Source organism: Antrostomus carolinensis, unplaced genomic scaffold (assembly GCF_000700745.2).
Source record: "Antrostomus carolinensis isolate BGI_N321 unplaced genomic scaffold, ASM70074v2 scaffold37280, whole genome shotgun sequence".
Lineage (NCBI taxonomy): Eukaryota > Metazoa > Chordata > Aves > Caprimulgiformes > Caprimulgidae > Antrostomus > Antrostomus carolinensis.
Window position 1 is genome coordinate 27,301 of NW_010289765.1, and position 22,138 is coordinate 49,438.

General features: G+C 40.3%; 1 protein-coding gene across 1 annotated transcript in view; it reads right to left on the reverse strand.

Moving 5' to 3' along the window:
• The window catches only part of EIF2B3 (eukaryotic translation initiation factor 2B subunit gamma), a gene marked incomplete at its 5' end in the record, with an annotated part of 37,583 nt that overhangs the window by 10,051 nt on the left and 5,394 nt on the right, over positions 1-22,138 (reverse strand). Inside the window, 4 exons of the mRNA XM_010171413.1 lie at positions 4,368-4,516; positions 5,218-5,295; positions 9,405-9,598; positions 10,246-10,376. Coding sequence (XP_010169715.1) covers positions 4,368-4,516; positions 5,218-5,295; positions 9,405-9,598; positions 10,246-10,376 — 552 coding nt within the window. The remainder of the gene's footprint in view (positions 1-4,367; positions 4,517-5,217; positions 5,296-9,404; positions 9,599-10,245; positions 10,377-22,138) is intronic.

A 22,138-nucleotide genomic window follows, 5' to 3' on the forward strand; every position in this document is an offset into this window, starting at 1 on the left:
GAAGCTAACAAACTAAGTAAAACTACAAGGCTGATGTTTGAAAAAGTCAATGTTTGAAAAAAAAAACAAACCCCAAACCTCCAATAAACCCACTACCAACTGCCAAAACAAAAGGCAAAACAGGAATCTGAAGCTGAATTAATCTGTCCATAGCTAGGTCTCATTTCAAGGAAGCTAAGTGTGCCTGAGTATACCAAGTGAAACACAGTTATCATGCTCAGGTCAGCACAATTAGATGTGAGATCGTCTGCAAGCCTCAACAGCAGTAATTTCTGTTCTATGAAGATATCAGGGTGGAGTTAATGTATCAGAGACATCACTTTTCATTTGCAAATGGCACAATCTTCCCATATAACCAGCTTCAGTCAGTCTGCCAGTGTTACAAACTGCTCCTTTGCAAGCAAGCTGTAACGAGAGGACTCCTGCATCAAGGACACAGGAATCCAGGGTCCCCGTTGTACTGCACCACCTGTAATGCAAACAGAACAAACAGAAGAGGCAGCTCGAAGATACTGTAGAGACTGAGGACAGGTACAGATACTGCAGGAGCATTCAGACATACAAAGTTTTCAAGTGACCTAAAATTTCAGCTTGATTAGTAGATTTTCTCCAACTATGTAACTCAGTGCAGTCATTTGTCACTGAGCTCTGGGGAGCCGTCCAGAGGGAAACAAGAACTGTTTCCCCGCTGCAGCCTGTCACTTGGGCAGTCAGCATCTCTCAGCACTTGCACTGTTGTATAAATTACATCCCTCCCAACTTGGTCAAGTATGACCATCATTCAGCACATATGTAATCTTCGCTATTTTATTGTCTCATTGATGGAAGAATTAGCTGCACAGTGGGAAACACATTAAGAAAGGACTACCAATTATTTTGCCTGTGTTACTAACTTCTTTAATCCCCTTTAATCTCTTCTAAGGGGGGGGATTCATATCTACTCAAATAATTTCACAGGAGACATATATAGCATAACAGGAGCCCTACATACCAGGGAAAACAAAAAACCCAGCTACTGGTCCTTCAGAGTATCAAACACACCAGCCATTGCTGGAGAACGGATCATAATTTGCAAACAGTATGCAACAGCACTGTCCAAGTCCACCCCAGTTCCTCGATCCATTCAGTTGGGAAGGTCATCATCATCTAGGTCATAACCTCTGTTTCTCCAATGAGGAGCCAACCACAGCCTAACAATAGGAACCTAGTTTTGTTCTAAGCACCTTGTGGTGTTCCCATCTGCCCAGAAAGAATCTGTTTATCCATTTCAGAAGCTGGTATCAAATGTGGTGAGGCTATTCAAAACCTTTTCCTGGTTTGGAGATGTAATTTGTGGATCTTGAAGCCACAGGAACTATGGTACAGGATCCTCAATTCACATTACAGGAAAACCATAAAGAGATAAAACTTTTTCATCTGTTTCTTGTGGGTTTTGTTTTTTTCCTATATTGACATAGTGAACGGAAGCTGCTGATCACTTTTGCAGCTGAGGTGGAGGTGGGGGTTGGCGGGAAAGAAAGGTAAGATTAAACCCAGAGAACCTAGAGGTGATGTAAGTGGTATGGGAATTACCAAGGCAGTGCCATGTATAATCATAGCTCCTGATAAATGAACTTAGAATGTGGAGCAATTTTTGCATTGGTTGTTGCTGGTCTCCCGACTTTCAGAAATTATTTACCCAATCCTTCTTTCTTCTCTGGCTTATCTAAACAGCCTTGTCTTTTCCATAATATGTGCCCTACTGCAGTCTTCTCAGCGTCCTGCTTCAAGTTGGTATTACTGCAATGAACACTGGGACTAGCCTTCAGTTACCACTCACATTTGACTAGAGCATTAATATAGCACTCCATGAGTTTGGTCAAGCTGCTCATGTCAGCATTAAAATGTATATTCTTTAAATGACACAGTTTTTAGTCACTTCTCAGTGCAATTCCAGAAGTTTCTAATATACAATACCTTAGGTGTTGTTAAAAAGTGGCTTACATTTCAGACACTTGCTATGCAACAAAAAATGAATTAGATCTGTTAAGGCACTTTATTATGTTCACTTTGACCCATATCAGTGAACATATACTGACTTTGTGATTAAAGTCTAAGATGTTTTCTGTAGTTGGTGATTAGAGAAAGCCTGAGTGCAGCATAGGAAGCTCCACCTGAACATAAGGAAGAACTTCTTTACTGTGAGGGTAACTGAGCACTGGAACAGGTTGCCCAGAGAGGTTGTGGAATCTCCCTCCCTGGAGATATTAAAAAATCATCTGGACAAAATCCTGGTTCATGTGCTCTAGAAGTCCCTGCTTGAGTAGCGTGGTTGGACTAGATGGCCTTCAGAGGTCCCTTCCAACCTCAACCAATCTGTGATTCTGTGATTTTAGAGACACTTGGGAGAACAGATGTTTGTAAAGATAAATAATCCATTGTGGGCAGTTTAAAGCAAAACCACATATAATAATCCACCTGTTGCAAATGGATCCATCAACACATGTAAGAATCTTTAGTATTTTAACCAAAATCTATCAGATTTAATCAAAGTCATGGAAGAGGGTCATACACAGAACACACAGAAATTCTTCACTAAGTTACAAGCAAGTCTTCTTTCAACAAAAACTCATCAACTAGAATATTTCTGTATCTCACTACCTGTGTATGCAGGAATTCATACTCTTCTAATCTTAAGACTTACCATGAGGCAATAAGAAATACTTTATCAGGTCAGCACCTGTGCAGATCTACACAACATGAATAAGAACATGCTTTGAAATAAAGCTCCATGGTCTAAAATCTTAATTCTGACTGGAGACAAACAATTACAAATTTGTCTCTAGCTCACCAGTGCGCAGTAACCATAGAGCAGCTGAGGAGGGTAAACCCCCGGGGACTATGAGGTTTTTCAGTCAATGGTGGCTACATTGTTTTCACTGAGAGTGACTAGGGATAACATTGTTTTCCAGAAATTCACAAAAATGTTACCCCCAAAGCTAGTTTTTCCTGGTTGAAAAAATAATATAAACAGCATCTTTATGATGCTTATGCAATTTTGTGAAATGCTTAAGATAATGACTCTGAGCTTGATTCAGGATTTAGAACAGAATATTACTATATTCCAGTGCAGACAAACACAAGCTGATTTGGGACTCTTCATAAAAATAGTACTATTTATACACTTAACTGCCTCTGTGATTTAACAGTAGAGCCACTCACCTCATATGCAAAACCATACCATTATGACTGTGGCATCAATTCATTAATCAAAGTGACAGAGGGTCTCACGATCAAACGAGAGAGGTTCCGGTACTTCTTATGACAGCAGTGCTTGTGATACAGCCATACTGGATCCATTTGTGATTGAACTGGAAACCAGCTATTTTCTATACTCAACGGAATTCTGATTTATGATGTGCTTGAAATTACTGCGGATTTTTATTAAAGACAAACACTTGGCAGTAAGGTACCATACTTACCTGTAATTTAGTTATGTAACAGTAGTATCCTCTACAGACCCCACATCCTTTGGGGTTTTTTGTTTTTCAGATATGCAACTTTCAGAGCCAACTTGGCATTTTTTAAGAGTTTGGCCTTTTTCCTGAGGCCCTAAGCAAACCTCAAGCCATGAAGGAGCAGGGAATTTATACAGGCCTGCACAGACTCAATCAGCAGTTTCCTTTCCACTGACATCCACAGGAAGCCAGCATGTATGGAAAGATGGGGGCATGCAGACATCAACAATTACAGATAGGCCACTTTTCCCACATTTGGAAATGAACAGCTCAAGGCTACCCATTTAGTTAGTGGCTTTAATGCATGGGAAACCTCTACTAGCTGGCAGATTTTCTCTTTGAAAAGATTATTAATTTATTCTATTACTCAGCTTACGCAATGATAAAGTAAAGCTGCAAGATGACAAAAAAGGGCCAAAGAAAATGACATTTTAGGTGAAGCTGTAATGTTCAAAGGCGATAACATTCCTAGTTTGTATGTGTACCACTTTAAAATATGCTTCATGCCTCAAATATTTTAGGTATACCCATAGACCCAGCCACTAAAATAAAACTTAGAAGAATGACACACAAACTCACAGAGACTTATACATCCACTTAACTAACTTACACATTCTGAAGATGATATGATCTCCTCTAAAAATAAGAAATTTATGTTCCAAGACTGCAGCCCTCTGGTTAATGCATTTCACTTGTGCATTTGTATCCTGTTTATAGAGATTTATTTCTGACTCAGCCTTTAGAAACACATCCCCTGGTACCAACTATTCTGGCTGAGGATTGCTTACAGGACAAAAAATACTGACTCAGAATCTATCTAGAAAAAGAAACTGCAAATTTAGGGGACCAAGATACAAAGAGGTGACATACCCTTCCTCAATTGTAACAGAATTCATGATGATGCAGTTTGTTATCTTAACTTTGTCTTTTATGGTACACATGCTGCCGATGATGGAGTGTTTGATGGATGTCTTCTCCCCAACTTGTGTGGATGACCCAATGATGCTGTCTGATCCAACCTAGGGAAGAGAGGAACAGAAATTGGCAACAGTACCTAGAGCTCTCTGATATGTGTTCTCCGTACATGTATTCCAAACAGCTTGTCTCATACACCCATCAACAAAGTGTGCCCTACTCTACCCTTAGAGACCCTTGGCAGAGGAAAGACCTAAAAATCTGGGGCCTATCCCATAGGCAGAGTGCTGCACAGTCTTCCCAAGGTCCATTAGCTCAGTAAAACTACATTAGCTGGTCCGTCTCTGCTGGCCTTAAGCAGCAAGGTAAGCACAGTAAGAATAGTCCTGCTGGCAGTCACTGGGGTTTGCCCAGTGAGACCTGTGAAAAGAAGGCTTGAAGTTGGTATTCAAAGTGTTTTAGCAAGAAGCAGAGCTAAAACACTGACCCCTTCTGAGTCTGGTGACTTTGGGAGGCAAACTGCTCACTTACCATGAACTGCCATTAGGGAACAAGAGACTGCAGTGTCTGACTTGGAGGTAAGGTAGAATTTTTACCAAATATTTTTAAAGAGAAAGACTGAAATGCAGGGACACGTGGGCAAGCCTACGAGGAGACTCTAGGCTGTATCACCTACATTGTAATTCCATACTTCAGAACTCAGCTTCACTTCCAGCAGTGGGACTGAATTTTAGGAAGCAGTTCTTGAAACAAAGGCCACACAGACTGTATTGAAATAGCAGAGATGGGGAAAGGGAACACTTACCATGCCTCTGTCAGTGATCTGTGCAGATCCATGAACCAGTGGCTCTTCCAGACCCAGATGAAGCAACAGCTTGGGAACCTGGATGGAAAAACCCACAAATTAACATGCACACACATTACATAAACAGTTCAAAGATGGCTTTGGTTTCCAATGCACCTGTTCATCTACCATAGACATTTTAACTTATAGGAAAATGTAGGTTTCTGCATGTTAAATCTGCAACCAGATATATGTATGATTTATCATCTCTCCCTTTGGTAAAGGAGACAGGTACACTTGCACTGCAGTGCACTGCATGTCTCCTCTCAACTCAGCTTCCCATCTGTGGAGAAGCAGTGGATCACCATCAGCAAGCAGGCTGGCTCCAGCAGAACACAGTGACATCCTGTATATTACTACAATGCCCAGCATCTGTAATTTCAAATGTAGCTCAAAGTGTTTCACACCATTCAGTAATGCAAGACAGGTGAGCAAGTAATATCAAATACAAACCAGTAAACTGGCATTAAAAGATGACTACGTTCAGCCCACTCAGTAAGGTACCATGCTGAGGATACAGGGCCACAAAAAGTATTTCAGAAGTTTAAGGAGAAAGAAACTGAAGTTGATCAAGTGACTATTCCAGATGGTAGAAAGCTGCACAAGAAAAGGTTTTTGACAGAGAGAAGGCAGGTGATAGATAAGCACACTAAGCAGAAATGGTAATAGAGAGAGACACAGTCTGTGAGGTAGCCAAAGAACAAATCCATGGAGAGCAATTCTGAACTAGCTCCTGAAAAGAAAGGGGAGCCAGTGTTGTAGGAGGCTGAGATATCACTCCATCGTTCCTCCTTTTCTGGGTGAAAGAGCAGCCTGAGGTATTCTGCATCTCCTGGCATCAGGCTGGGGCCAAGGTCACACACCACAGAAGAGGTGATGACAGCACAGATGGGGATATCAGAGGAGCTGGAAGTCTCACAGCAATGCACAGACATGGTGCTGTACAGAGTTACTTGCAGCAGTGATGCAATGTGTGATGCATCTTGGTAGGACAGAGACAGCAGTCAAAGAAACACGGGAGATACAGAAGGAGGCAGAGTGATGCATGAGTGCTAAGAGGTCTGTGTCATGGCAAATCATATGCCTGAGTGAGAGGCAGCGTGTGCCAGGGCTGGTGTGGAGCTCCACACATGGTGTTTGGCCAGCCAGGATGCCTACACTGACTGTCCATCTGGGAGGTCAACTGGAGTCTCAGCACAGTGATGGTGTAACTGGGTTTGCCTAAGGGAAGGAAACAGCACACATTAAGTCTCTCTTTTCTCTACCCAGGCACCTATTTTTACAAAACTCTTAGGAAAGTTTATCTTTGAGATCTCTACTGCTCTGATAAATTTGGCTGAGAGTTGCCAGCAATTTCCAAAGCTGCTATGAAGGAGCTGCCATACAGAATGATTGTGTAAAATGACTTCCTTAGAAAGCTGGGATAACAAGAGCTGATGGCTAGGGAGTGAACCTCCAGAAGCAGATCCCACAGATCTGAAGAAGTTTGGATCAGATCAGAAAAAAATATCTCAAGATCTCAAATGAGATGATACTTGCAGGAAATTGTCTGGGTATTCATAATATGACCAGCCCATTTCCCTTCCAGCATGCAAGGATGGATAAATAGTGCTGTTTTTCATATGATAAGAATTTTCACAGTTGCTGCTTCATTCAAATGGGTGAGATGAGCTCAGATCTCTGAGCTGTCATTTCAGGCTGCCTGTTGTCCCCAGTAGACATTTCCATATCTGTAGCTCTTTACATCTTGAAGATGGTTCTTCCCACTAGACTTGTGTTTTCTTTGTTTTTTTTAAAAAACAAGAGTAGGTTAGATCCTTCAGTCCAATGTGCAGGCCATACAGAAAACCATCAGCTTACCAGAACACCACAAACTAGATGATGCTGGCTTTATGAAGGGACGTTGTCCTCACCTGACACATAGCTGGCCAGCCACAGCAGATAGATCCAAGAGAGGAACACACACCAAAGCATACCTACAGCGTAGGTTGGAAAGATTCCTACTGTCCAGTGTTGCTCTGTGGAAAGGGAAAGAAACGAGGAAAGGCTCTTGCCCTTCTCAGTGGAAAGGAGGTGTGGTGAAATAAATAGAGGATTTTACTGGCCAGAGCAAAACCCTTATTAGAATCAGTCAAAGGTAGTGCAGCCTGAGGGGTGACCCAAGAAAGCTACCAGCTCAAGCATTTTGCTCTGCAAAGGGAGGTTAGATAGGGGGCAGGAGTCAGAGGGAGTGCCTGGGTCAAGGGAAGGTTTAAGATGTGTTTGGATTTAATTCATCTTACAAAGAAACTATTTCCTGCTATTGAAGATAACTCCCTCCTGAACCCACCTGCCCACACACAGGCTGCAGGCATCCAGAAACCCAGCTGGAAGTGAAATGATGTGAGTAAAGTGTTTCCTCGACAGAAGGGCAATGGGTTATGATGCCATTCCTTACCAGGGCTACTGGACTGGTCTACCACTGCTCCATGAGTCTGTCCTCTTGGACAGGAAAGTTATAGGTCCTGACTTGGCAGCCAGAGAATCTGAGTCTGGTCTGTGAAGACCAAGGCAAGAGCAAACAAGACACCAAAGGTCTTCCTTAGAGACCAACAAAACAGGTAAAAAAACAGCATATAAAATTAAATGTGTATCTTTTACGAGGAATATCAAGAGAAACAATATGCAGTGGCACTGAAAATAGGAACTCCTTTTCTCACAACCCCTCATTAAGTTCCATTTTATGTTTTACCTTCAAATAGTTTCCTTAGAAATTTTAGCATTCTGGAAAAGTTAAAAATTCAAAGAAAATCTTTTCCAGCGTTGAAGGCCCCAATGTGATTTCAAAACACTAATTCTATATACCACCCAGGAGCAAACACATTTCCTGAACTGACCAAAATGTAGAATATTTAGGTTAAAAAAAGAAAAAACAAAACACAACACAAAAAAACCCACATGGAGTCTGACTGGCTCAACTCAATAACTTTTTACTGAAGTGGCTGCTGCCAAATGTACACGCACACTTCCCCTAGCAAGTGGTGTTCTCCTTTAACCCTTCGGGCACACTTGTTTCTGATATTCTGGGGGAAAGGTTTCCCTTTCTGACAGAAGTGTTGCCTTCCTCCTTTCTTCCTCATGTCCCTAACTCCAAAACAAATCATGTTATTGCTGTGCTCCTCTACAAGCACCAAGGAGAAAGAGCTCCAGTGTGTGAACTCACTCTGACAAGCAATTTTAATTTGCATAAATTCATCCATTAATTTTTAGTAAAAAGAAATCAACTCAATATGAAAGCAAAGACAAGGCAGTGACCACTTCTAAGATTCTCAATACAACTTTACTGCTCTCCCAGCCCCACTTCCAGAAATCTTGAGTCTTTCCCCACTGCACTCCCTATCGGTCTTTCGAAACTACAGGAAATTCTCCACTCCTGATAGCATGAAGTTCATTACAAGCAGAGCGATGTGAGAACTTGTACACTGCATCACACAGTGTAGTTAAAAAAAAAAAAAAATAAAAGCTTTTAATCATTAGCTAGTACAGGAGTTCTCTAACCCTCCCCTGTGATCTTTTATTTTATGAATTCTCAGTAGTGTGAAAGTGAAAGCTGCAACAGATCAACATTTCACTTCTGTATTTACCTGGAGTGCCACTGTAGTGAAACCTGTTCATAAAATAATTCTTTCATAACAGAAAGCATTAGGCAATTTGGGTATATGGGTAGTTTAAGTCTTTTTGCAAATCATTAATAACCTTTGTCATTATCACTTAGATAAACATCTGTTAGGAAGAGTCCAGTCAGAACTGATCTTGCCTTTAGGGCATGGAGGACATTGATCAGATGAGCTATCAAAGCTACTTCCAGCCTTATTTTCCACACTTCTTGGCTCTTTGGCAGCAGCTCTTGCCACCCCTAAAAACCAGAAGAGCGTGTGGGGTGCGGGTTTTCTTAGCTAAATCAAAGCTATGGAGTAAATTAGTGACAGAACTGTTTCCTGGCTTCGCGTACCTATCCAGCAACCAGTAGGGTGATATGCCTAGATAACATGGCACTTGTTCAATTCCCACACACTCCTCAGCTGTATTGCAGGGAGCCATTCCTGGAGGCTAAAATGTCCCATAAACTACTGCTGTATTCCCACGTGGTAGTTCTGTATTTTTCTCACCTGTCGATTAGCTTCAATATACAACCCAAGAGTATTCACTCGGAAGCACAGTCCCTCTTTCATTATATGTACGTAGCAGCGCACTTTTCCTTCATGGAGAGTTTCATTCATATCTCCTCTGTGATCATTCCAACAAGAGTTATCTGGAGCAGGTTTCAGCAAGCTATTATCTTCCTTTATGAAACTATAAATGTCTGGAGAACACACACATGCATGAAGTTAGACAGGATTTAATAAAATACTTTCTGAAGAGGAATACTATTAAAATACTGTTGGTGAAGGGAAATCTTTGCCTCACATCATCTGAATGGCTAGATACTTAGCAATCATTAACAGATTTTATCACGTGTAGTGAGTAAGTGCTTATTTTTATTCTGCAGGTGGGAATCAAGGGATCAGGACAGATGCAATGTTTTGCCCAAGGTCACACAAGGAGACAGTGGAAATGCTAAAAATAAATTCCAAGATCTGAGATCCTGTCCAGTTCCCAGTGCAGGGTGTCTAAGGCTTAGTCTGTTGCCCTCTGCAATTTTAGGAATTCCCTCCTAAAATTACATTTTTAAAAATGCATTTACCTACACTGTATTCCAGAAGAAAAAATACAGAGCACCTAGCTGATTTGCAACAAAATAAGGGAGGACAAAAATATTTATATAATGTACAACACTGTTAGAAAAATAAATCTACTAGTATCTTTGCTATCATGAAGTATAAGAGAAAAAAAAAAACCCAAACAAATCCCCAAAACAGTGTTTCAGGCTAATTCTGTACTCTACTCAGCAATTCAGCTGTAGCATACAAGCTTTAAAAACTTCATAAAATCTTTGATACTTGTACTGACCTAGGGATGCTTGTTCTTTTTTCTTTTGGTCCTCTTCTCTGTTGTCTAGTCCTTGCTGCAATGATGTAGGAGAAGAGAACTGCTTCCTAACCAGATATGGAATCAGTTCACTTCGGAGAGATGTGATTGTCCTGGGGAAGGAGACGCACACATGAAGTCCATGGATGTTAAAACTTACATGCCTTCATTTTCTTTGCATAACATTATCAGATATTTTGCACATTTTTCATGAGGACAAATCAAAATGCCAGGTACTCCAAGACATCTGGTACTAAGACAATGTCCACTAGTCACGTGCTTCCTTAATGCATTAAAATATAAAGGAAGACTCAATATGAGGAAAAAGCTTCATCTTCAGAACTAATTCCCCTATATTTTAACAGAGATGCCTATAATTTAATATGACATCACTCTGCAATTCATGCCTGTGTGCAGACGGAATGCAGAAAGTACCAACGTTGTAATGACAACAACTGAAATCCACTTTATGTGGCTTAAAAAAATGGCATCAATTGGCAGGAAAAGAGAGAATAAAGTGCCTATAGAGGAAAAACCAAAGCAGCTCCTTTGTGATAAAAATACGGAAATACTCAAGCATATATGAAATATCAGATCCTTAAATTAAAATATTTATGACACAGACATTAATTATGTCCTCCTGTTCACATGAAACTTCAAGAACATTTTAAAGACTCAGTCCTTTAACCAAGAGAAATCAGCACTTTTTAACACGTTTAGGTCCCAAGAGTTTCACGCCCTTTAGGTGCCCCAATCCAAAATACAACAGTGAACAGAAAGCTTCCAAAGCTGGCAACACACCCATCTTCCCTGCATACAGATTTCAACTTTTACTATATTAATCTTGGCACCCCAATACTAGGAGGCAGAGAAATCACATGAGGGGTTTGTGATAAAGCACAGACTTGAACCCAAGCTACCTGTGCCTTAAACAAGGACCCTGATGACTTGATTATCTTTCCTCTTCCATTGATTTATACATTACAATGAATCAAGAAAAACCCCTCCCCAACAGACAAATATCAATGTAGGAAGTCTACTGTACATGAGATTACAAATCTGGTAATTTTGACTACTAGAAGATAATTTTATTTTTCAATAAAGTATTCGGAAAAAAACCCCAAATAAACAGTTTTAACAATTGGAATGCATAAGATACAGCCTTAAAAGAGCTTTATTGTTGTTGTTTCATTATTTTAACAATCTGCGTTTAGTTACTGAATTGTGGATTATTTAAAGTAGTGCTTGGGAAAATCATGCAGAAAATGAACTCAAACTTGGCATGTATAAGAGGAAGTGCTAAACTTCAGAGGAACGACTGGGAGAATTAACACAGAGAGATTGGCCAGAGGAACTCAACAAATGATAATCCACAAAGAAACAGGAGTTATTTAGAATGGAAGACAGCAAAACTGGGAACTAACTATAGGGGTTAAATTAAAAAGGGAAAGTATTAGAATGAGTATCCTGAAAGTGATTTTGGTTGGCAAAATCTCTAGTAAAGGGGATCATAAACAGCTCAAACTTTAGCAAACATGCAGCTCATAACTCGCCCAGGCCCCTGTTCAGGTCAATGATATTGAAGCAGACCTAAGGACCAAAACAGTCTTTCCTGTCTCTAACTGATGGGAAGATTCAGATGTGATTGCCAATTCAGCCTTACAAACAAATACAGTGTTTTCCTTTTTCTTGACAAACTTTTCTTTCAGTCCTCAACTGTGGGTTGTGTCATGTCCTCTGTCCTGCAGTGGGATGATCTAACCCACCTCAGATCTGAAACTGTGCTTTCATTTTTTATTACAGATAAGGAAAAGCTCTAGTCTTCAGTCTCTCCTCCTTGAAAATAAGATTACAATTACCTTCAGATAGCTGTATTTCAGGAACTAATGAAGCAAAACACTTCATTCTTTAATCACCAAATTTCTCCCTGCTAACCATTTACAGGCGCGCTCTGCCATGGCTGCCCTGGCCCTGCGCTCCGACACACGTGTGGCTGTGCAGATGGACAGTTTACTAGCTCAGAATGTTTGCCTGCAGCTGTGCCATTCAGCAATGATTTCCTGCTTGGGTTTTATACTCCATCCAAAACCCACAATCCTGTGTTTCCCTCAGAGGCTGGCCATGGCATTTATAAGATATATTACCTATAAAATATCCAAGTATTTGGCAGTCTTAAATAGTCTGATGCAGAGGACAACACAACATGGTAGGAAATGAAAGCAGTGGAAAGGGGGAAAGACAAAGTTTTGCCTAATTTTTGATGGTTTACTCTTTCTTGGCCAAACTCCTGAAGCTTTCCTGCAATTCTATGAAGTGCTAGCCACATTCCTTCAGCAAAGGTGGAGTAAATCTCCAGGTCATCCATAAGATGTGGCTCAGAAACACACCCTTCTTACTGGAAAAGGAAAAACAGGAAGGTTTGCCTTTGCTTGCTGTTTAAGCAGAATTTACATGTGACATTAAAGGAATTTGCCTTTGGAAAGTATTAAAATATACACAGTAAGGCACTCAGTGACAAAAATTTGGGAATTTTTTGTGACAGATCTTGCAAATGTGGATATATGAAGTGATAGCGTGAGAATATTATCTGACTGTCAACAGCAGGGGAAACCAAACATCTGGCTGGGACTAGGAAAGGAATTTAAATGAAAGGAAGATGAAGACCCTTCATCAAGAGAGAAAAAAATCAGCAGGAGTTTGGAAGAACCAACTAGCTTATAACCTATATTCAAGAGAAAACAAACCAAAAAGGTTTCTGGTATAGTGTGTTAAAAATTCTTACAGTCAAATCTTGAACTACATGTGCCTATATTAAGACAAAATAAGTGTAAGACTGTATACACTGAAGAAAGCGGTCCTTTTTATTTTTTTCAGGCTTTAAAACTTGGCATCACCCTGGTTTCTAAGCTTGTTATTTTCTTTAGCACCAAGAAGAATGAAATACACTGAGACCAACATAAGGAAAAATCTACTATGACCAGGAGAAAGACAGTGGGAAGGTGGGTAGAAGGAGAGAAGGGCACACAAAATTTTGTCAGAAATTCAGTTCTAAGCCAAATCAGAGTAACCATGCTTTGACACCTTACAGGAAAAATCAGATAGTAGAGAGGATAAAAATGAACCTGCTATTGTGAAACATTTGCCAAAATAAACATGCTTTCAGAAATTCTAGCTTAAGTGACGAGCTTCTTTTGTGATCTTTCAGTCCCCAAAATTTGATTCTTGAAGTGATATCTGTCTGTTTTCACTTCAACAGAAAGTAGGAGGATTTTAATTAAACAGCCAAAGATTGAGTGTCATTAAATTGCTGCTTGTAAAGGAAGGGGGGACTAATCCCTGGAGCACCTTATGTGGCTTCAGTCCTGTGAGACCAACAGGAGATGGAAGCAATTTTGAAAGGGGTCGATTCCGATCACATTTTAAGCATATAAAAATTAGGATTATATCTGGGATGGAATCCTCCATTCACAGCAAGTCACAACAAAGGGGGATGCTGGCAGGAGAGTTCATACGCAGGGGAAATGAAGACAACAGGGCAGCTGAAATTCATAGTGCATGTGCAAGAAACAGCTGGGAATTCAAGACAAGATAAGACTTTTAAAAACTAAGGAACCCTCTGTAAAAGTCTACATTAAATGCACCTAATAGGTCAGAGCACACATCAGTCATTTTCAGTCAGTTCTGCAGACTCTCAACGCAGATCTAGGCATTATAAACCTAGAGTGTTATTGACAACTTAAAACGTTAAGGTACAAAAATGGATACTTGATCAAACAACCCTAACTTTACCAAGTACTATCACCACCAGAGAGATCAGTACCATGCCTTTAGAATCCCTTTATCCCTGTGCACTATTCAGTGAGTTTTAACCACAAAGGAAATTAGAACAGTCTGTGATATGGCAGAATTAAGTTTGTATCTATGTATATTACATTATATTGTATTATATTACATTACATTACATACATTACAGCCCACAGAGGGCCAACTTTTACTTGTTGCTGAAATGCAATTGCCTCTGGGATGAAGGGAAGCTTATTGAAACTTTAGTGAGAAATGAAAAACAATGGAGCCAGTTGAAAAACAAGAAGAGTTTTGGAGGAAAAAAACAAATGTTGATCACTTAAACTTAAAAAAAAAATATGTATTTCACAATTATGTTTCAATGAGCTGTGATTCTTGCTCTTAGACATACATACAGCTGGAGACTCCATCTTTCATATGACACAGAAAATAATGGTTCTGACCAATGCTGGTAAAGAAAAAATGTCATCAAATATTTTATAATAATAGAAGAGTCTATTTAAGTCTAGGTGACCTTGCAAAAGTCTAGGTACCAGTAGGTGCTGTTTGGCTTGACCCACAGCAAGAATGGGAGCATCCAAAGCTTTTATTTCCTGCAGCTAGTTCTCACTAGCTTCAGACACCCTGAACACAACTGTCAGTTCCATTTACCGGCTGTCATTCATTTTCATTTTCCATGTTTAATGTTAAACACCATAAAACGGTATTAATGAGTATTAGCATTTTAAAAACCTCCCTGTTTTAGTAATCTGTGATGAAGCATGAAATCTACCATTGCTGTCAGCACCCACCTGTGAAATCTGCTGTTACTCTCCATGGGCTAGTTGCAGGGGGTCTCCTTTGGTATCATTATTAGCACAATCAGCTACATCTACAGGTGCAGATAGTATTTCTGATTCCTCACTACAAACAAGCAGATTATTAGCCCTTTTATACCTACTTTTGCCTTTTTTTTTTTTTTTCAACGGGTTAATGTTAGCTCTTGTATGACTATGCAAGCATACAGTGGGTTGAGTTCTGATTTTAGCTCTATGGCCTTCAACAGAGATTCTTCAGACCACATCAAAAGGAGAACATGAGGCTGTATTTCAGACTGGTGCTCATAATTAACGTTAGAAATGTATACATAAATACAACTAAACAAATCCTAAAGCGCTTACAGTTTTGGCTAAAAAGAAGTTGCATGTTTATGCAGAACAATAAAGATGTTAAGAAAAAGGGAGTGAGAAATAAATAAAAAAAAAAAGAGGGTGTGCTGGAAAAAAGAGAAAAGTTAATTCTGAACCCTGTAGGTGCATAGTTCATGGTTCTCATCGCTTAAAGGATAAAGCCAAATAACATTTAAAAATTCCATGTAAGCTGGGAGCTCTCTTGTTGAATCTCAACGTTATTTTCTCCTGATCCTTTGATGGAGATTAAAAATTTCCATGTGAATACAAAGAAAGAAACAACAGTTACTCTGAGATTTTTCCCCCAGCATTTAATGCTCCAAACCAGAGCAGCCAGCCACCATTCCCATCTCCTCCCCCCTCCTTAAAGAAAAAAAAAAAAAAAAAGTCAACTCACTTTGAAGAAAAGACAAAACAGGGTCAGGGCAAGGGGGATTAGGGAAATGATATTTATATCATGGACCAAATTAAAATGTCAATGCAAGAGGCAGGCAAACAGCCCTTGCCACATATATACACCAGGCATGTTTCCTCAAGGAAACAGGAAAGAGATTTGAAAAGAGTTAATGCAGTCCTGAGTTAATACCACCTGCCTCAGACTCAACACCACTTAAAAGACAGTGTTTGGGTCCATTTCCCACAATGCGGTTTTAACCAGCACAATGGAAAAAGCAATTACAGGCCTTTTCCCCTTCTTCTCACTGATTCACTGCTAAAAATGCTGGAATTTCTGAGACATGCTAAGAATGTGGAGAAAGCAGACATGGACAAAGTACAAAAGGAAAACTTATCAAATGATAAATTTGTAAGGTGTGCCACATCTCTGCAGAAGGCTAATTCTACCCTTATATCCTGCAATAATCTTTGCCTTTGTTTAGTGTACCCAAGGCTAATTATAATAAAGGAAAACTCCAGAGTAATCAGGCAAGCCAATAAACTACCAGACAACTACTTGTACCTAATTTAATAGCCTGTGACACCAATCATTGCATCACAGAGATGTTATTTTTTGCTATATTCCATTTGTCCTCTTCTACTCTCAAAACTTCTATCACAAAAAGAGTAAATGGATTTCTCATCCCCCCTCAATTTCATGTTAATTGCTTATTTGTCAGTGTGTCTTATTATTTTTGGAGCTAAAAGCCTATGGAGAAGGCAAGGAAAATTTGAGAAATGGTCTACTGAAAGGTAATTCCACATGACTGCATTTGTGCTTCATTTGTCTTTCCATACTATTTTCTAACCAAAACCTTCAAGTCTGACAGTGACCTACTCTCCCAGTGTTCATAAAAGCACGTGTGACAATATTCCAAAAGCCATTGCATGGCAATGCATAACGTTGCTGTCCAGGCTCAAGTTTATGAATGACTTCCCAAAACTGCAGAATCACCCCCAAATCCCTACATTCTGGCTGATGGAGGGAAAGCAGAAGATGACACACCAGTGACAGTCATAGACACCATAATGCAGAGAGGATCCAGATCAAAGTATGGAAGGGATGGTATGGATGCAAACCACATGAAAAGCTGTTCTCAAGTTCCACCATCTCTGGATGCAGTTAAAGGAGCAGGGATCTAACTTCCACTCCTGCCAAAAAACCCCTTGGGAAACACGGCAGCTTTCTGAAAAACTGACCACAGAAATTAAAACTCCTCAATTACATACTCAAATCCTTTGAAAGTGTGCACACGCTCAGCTCGGGTCATCTAAGTAACCTTAACTGCCCACTCGCCAAACAGCCAGCAATGCCCCACAGCTCCCGACTAATACAGCTTTTGCTTGGGAACGCCAGCAAGTTTAGACATTTTTAGAACTTCTCTCTGACCAAAAGTCTCTGAGGCCGTCGGAGGCCACCCAGGATGTTTGGCAGGTTGTAGTCACTGCTGAGGAATGGATCTCATTCATTCCCAGACAGCATCCCATTCTTCTAAAACAAGCGCACCTGCACCAAACGTGATTCCTTGCCAGAACTCATCTTTCCCCATTCTCTCCCACCTCCGCCTTTGCAGCCATCTGTGTCTGACTTACCAACTTTTTTCTAAATGCCTTTGAAATTAGGCTCCTTTTCTGAAAACTGCGCAGAACAGAGGCATTCTGCTAATATGTCTAAACACATGCACACGATGCATTTGATAAAGTTGACATGTATCCATAAAACTGATGAACTACATAAACTTAAGGTGCATTAGTATGTATATAGATAGATAAACATTTCAGACTTGTCTGTACAAAACATGTAAGCATCAAAAAATGTAGACATGGCTGTAGCTTCACATGCGTAAGCTCTTTCACCCTGCTCCACTGAGGCTGTGTTAAAAGCACCACAGACACCCACATCACTTTGCTCTGTTTCTCCCTACAGATACTGCAGATTTCAGGGTCTGAAATCAAATGAAAACATTCTCAGCTTCACTTAACAACATGTCCATTCTTTCAGGAGTCCAGGAGATAAACTGGAAGCTCTAGTGTGCAATTCAGTCCTGCTTCTACCAGTACAAGTCCCATTTCTACACCCTTCTCCTCAGCGATCATTCTACCTTAATTAATTCCTATCTTCACTCTTGATTACTAACCCTTGTTCTATCCCTCCCTGCAGGACAACTCTTCCGTTGTCTTTACTGGTGCTTCTGCAACATGATCTTCTGCACTGTGATAAGACTAAATTTTTTTTTGGTCACTTTATCCTTTCCTGAAGAACTTTTAAGATGAAGTTTTTTGGCCAATGAGTCCCATCTCCTCCTCTTCATGAGCCTACTTTTATTCTTAATGTTCTTTGCAGGTGGTATTCATCCAGAAAAGTTTGGTGTAAAAGGCTGTGTGTGCTACAGTTTATCTCTACACCTTTGATTTAGGAAAGTGACATTTCTCCTCCGCATTCAGGTCACTGATTTCTTCAAAACTGATAACTTAACTAGACAGCACTCAGCATTTCCCATAGTCTTTCCTGCGGCTGTTTAAAATGTTAAACTCTTTTTTTATTTCTTTATTTTATTTTAAGAAAGGTGTGGTCGCTCCCCTTTGATTCAAGATTGTGTTCTAAGATCAGCCCTTACCTCATACTCTAGCTACTTATCACATTAAAAATGGAACTCAGAATATTGTTATTGATTGACTGATGATTCACTGACTTAATGAAGATATCTCTTAGCTAATCTATTCAGGCATGTGTGCCTTATCATCATTACTAGTATTTATTCTCCCAAGTCTCCCATCACGATAATTCAATGCAATAATAAAGTCCACAACACTGTAATAGACATCTTTATTATCATTCAGGTTTAATTTGACTGGCTAAAGTACAATGAAATTTGACAATGAACTAACACCTAGAACACAAAAACTATGAGAAGTGGAACAGTATTTTCTCTCTTTTCCAAAAATTCAATTTATGTGTAAAAAGGGGACTCAGCATTTCAGAAGGATCAGTCAGTGACTGAGGTGGTGTGGAACAAAAGAGATTTAGAAGTAAACCAGAGAGGGGAAGAAAGGAAAACATTATCTTGAAAATTCTTGAAAGTTGTACAATCAGATCATCTGAATAGAAAATACAGGAGATTTATGTTTTCTACTGCAAGAGAAATATACCATGATATCACATATAAGGATTGTATCCACACAGGGAGATGTCCAGCAAGGTAAGATAATAATTTCATCTCAAGTATTATCTTACATGCAAGTAGTGCTGTGTGAAAGAAAATGTACTGCACCGATGAAATAATGCTTAGGGTGATACTGTCCAAGTGGCAATGAATTAAGGGGGGGAAAAGAAAAAAGCACACATAGATGGATGAAAGAATCATCATTCCTCCTTGGTTCAAAATCCACATATCTCCTGAAGACAAAAGCCAATTTGACTGAAGGCTACCCAAGGAAACTGCAACTACATGAAACAGTGGAAAAAATAGTTACCAATTTTTAATGCTTATTATCAGATCAGAGCAAGCCCAGCTGAGGCCCCCAAGAGGGCCAGGAGTTCATGATGCAGGAGGAGAAGCTGGGAGGGCTGCGTTTGTTTAGCCTGGAGAAGAGAAGGCTGCAGGGGGATCTGATTACACTTTTCCACTACCAAAAGTGAAGTGATATAGATGACAGACAGACTTTTCCAAGAAGTGCACAGAGTAAAGGGCAAGAGGCAATGGATGTAAGCTGTAACAAGGAAAATCCCAGTTGGGACATACACAAAACAACTTTTCAGTGAGTGGTACAACCCTGGGACAAGGCCCAGTCTCCATCATTGGAGAGTTTCAAAACTCAACTGCAGAAAAACCCCTGAGCAACACAAAAGTTAGACTCACTTGAGCAGCAGGTTGGACCAGAGACTGCTAGAGGTCCTTCCCCAACCTAAAGTTTTCTACCATTCTATAATATTTGCATTGACATTTGAATGACCTTTTTCATATCCTCCCTACATTCACTTTTCATAAGACATGATGCTGTAAATCACAGTTAGAGGACAAAATTAACAAATTTTAACATTTACTTTAGAAAAATTTGCATTAGGAGCAGCCTGCATGCACAGAATACTGTGCTGTGACCAAGCATGCTTTGAGTATCTCAGGCACATGGCTACTATGACATACCGTGGGCTTACAGAAAGATTTGCAGTTGTTCATGAAGTTAACCAGTTCCAATTCAGCACATTCAAAAATATGTCTGCTCCCAGGTAGACTGCTAACAGGAAAAATTAATTTTATTTATTACAGAAGTGATTTGTTGAAAATCATAATTTGCTTAAAGCCAGTATGGATCATTAGAGTTTCTCTCCTGAGGTTTCAGGAGTGAGCTTGATTGGTGCCACAGAAAGATGATAATGGTAATGATACTCTGGAGGAGAAGGACATCAACAAATTTCAGACCTTGGCGTTTCTAGTAGGGAGCAGAGAAAGCTCCAACAGCTGGATATGTTTGACAAGGAAAGGAAATGGGAAAGATAAATTACCATTTCACATTCTAATAGACTAAATGCACTAAGGAGGAGCTTGGGTTTGTGGTTCCCCCCCCTTCTTCTTTTCCTTGTTTGGAAAGCTACAATTTGCCCTGCCTTCACATGGTATACTTCCTGAAGGAGCTATTTGTTTATTTACCCATTTTAATCACAAGGAAAGTATTCATTATAAAAATCTCTCTTTACAGCAAAGGAGAAACCTTCCAGCCACACGGCTGACACATGTTAACTCGCAGGTATTCACAGAGCAGGTTCTGTTTTAAGCCATCTTTCAGGCAGCCACACAAAGACCACCAAAGCTGGGTGTTCAGCTCTGCCAGACCTCCCCAGCCAGCAGCCCTTGCCAGGAAACACAGGTGACAGCCTGAATGATAAAAAGGCATTTAGAGGGGAAAAAGAAAAAATGCACTGGTTTAGTCTGGGCAGCACCTTAATATAAACCTGCAGGGGCCTTTGTGTACAGCAGAGCACACAGCCATCCAAGCAGCAGCTTCCGAGCCAGTCACTTGCACCCTCAAGTTCTCAAAGATCTCAGACTGTCCCTGCCTTTTCTTGGGGAGGAGAAGGGTGGCTCCGCAGCAGCTCTTCTCACGGCCACAGATCTCAGAACACAGCACTGAGACAGCAAACCTTCCTCTCTCCTCCTAGTGCTGGCCCAGTGGAGGCTTTCTGGACACAGCAGAGGGGAGCCGAGAAGAGAAGCCTGCTCTGGGACTGCAGCTGAAGCAGTTTGGAAAGGAAGAGTGTTATGACCTCACACGATTTGCTCTTATTTATTTCAGCAGTTAAAAAAAAAAAAACAACCCAGTGTTTAACTTTGCAAACAAATCATACTGACTTTGGCTATAAAGCTTACTGCAAATTTGCTCAGTTCAGAGTAGAGCTTCTCTACTGGAGAATTTTGGCAGGCAGCTCTCCAGCGCCGGAAGAACTGCAGAAGAGCTGATTTGTTTCCTTAGCTCAGCCTTTTTCGGGGTGCACCCTGAGAGGAGGGCTCCCCAAGGAAAGTGGATTTCCCTGGTGGCAAGCAAGATGTGAGCACTCAGTATTCCCAGGACAAGGCACTGCAAATGCTTACTCAGACCTTTCAAAGCAACCACAGTGCTGCTGTTTATTATTCTTGCCTTTCCAGTACCGCACATCATTCCTTCTGCCCACAAACAGAGCTGCCTGCTTCCCAGGTGACTGTACAAGGGAAATGGTGGCTTTTTCTACACCCAACAACTCAGAAATACTAGATTCAGGACAAAATGGTGATTTGCAAAACACATTACTATACACAATAAAAATTTTACCTTGCTTTTAGGAGGAAGAGGGGGGAAGGATACCACAAAAGTATGTGAAATGTTTTAATGTATAAGAGGAAGATGTGCACTACCAACTCTGTTCTAGATATACAGACGTAGTCTTTTGAAACAAAGTGCAAAGATCTTCTTATGTTATAAAATGCAATTGCATAACAGAGAAGCTGTAACATCTGAGCAAACACACAGTGGCATCTGCCTTCAGAAGAACTGAGAGGACTAGCTTTCAGAGGTGGTGCAGTTGGGGTGCCTACAGATAAATTGCCCAGCATTTCCTATTGTAAGTTTCTGTCTTCATGTGTTTGTAAACTTTGCCAAAGTTTAACTGTTTTGGCTGAAATTACCCATGCCAGGTGTTTGCCTCAAGCTGATTTTTTTTGGATAGCTTCATCAAAAGTGTCTCAGCTATTTCCAAGAAGAAAATTATGGAAAAATACTTTGGTTTGTCCATGTTAAAATATTTCAACTGCTCCGCTGAAAAGCTCTTGCACTTCCATGCCTGCACTTTGGCACAAGGTTGCCTTTTCGTCAGGGCGTTACATTTGTAAACATAAAAAGCGCCCACACTACATCAAGCTAAGTCTGAAAAACCACTGTTTGCACATGTTTGGAAAAGACCTGTTTTGCAGCTAAATTTTTTGAGTCCTTCTACG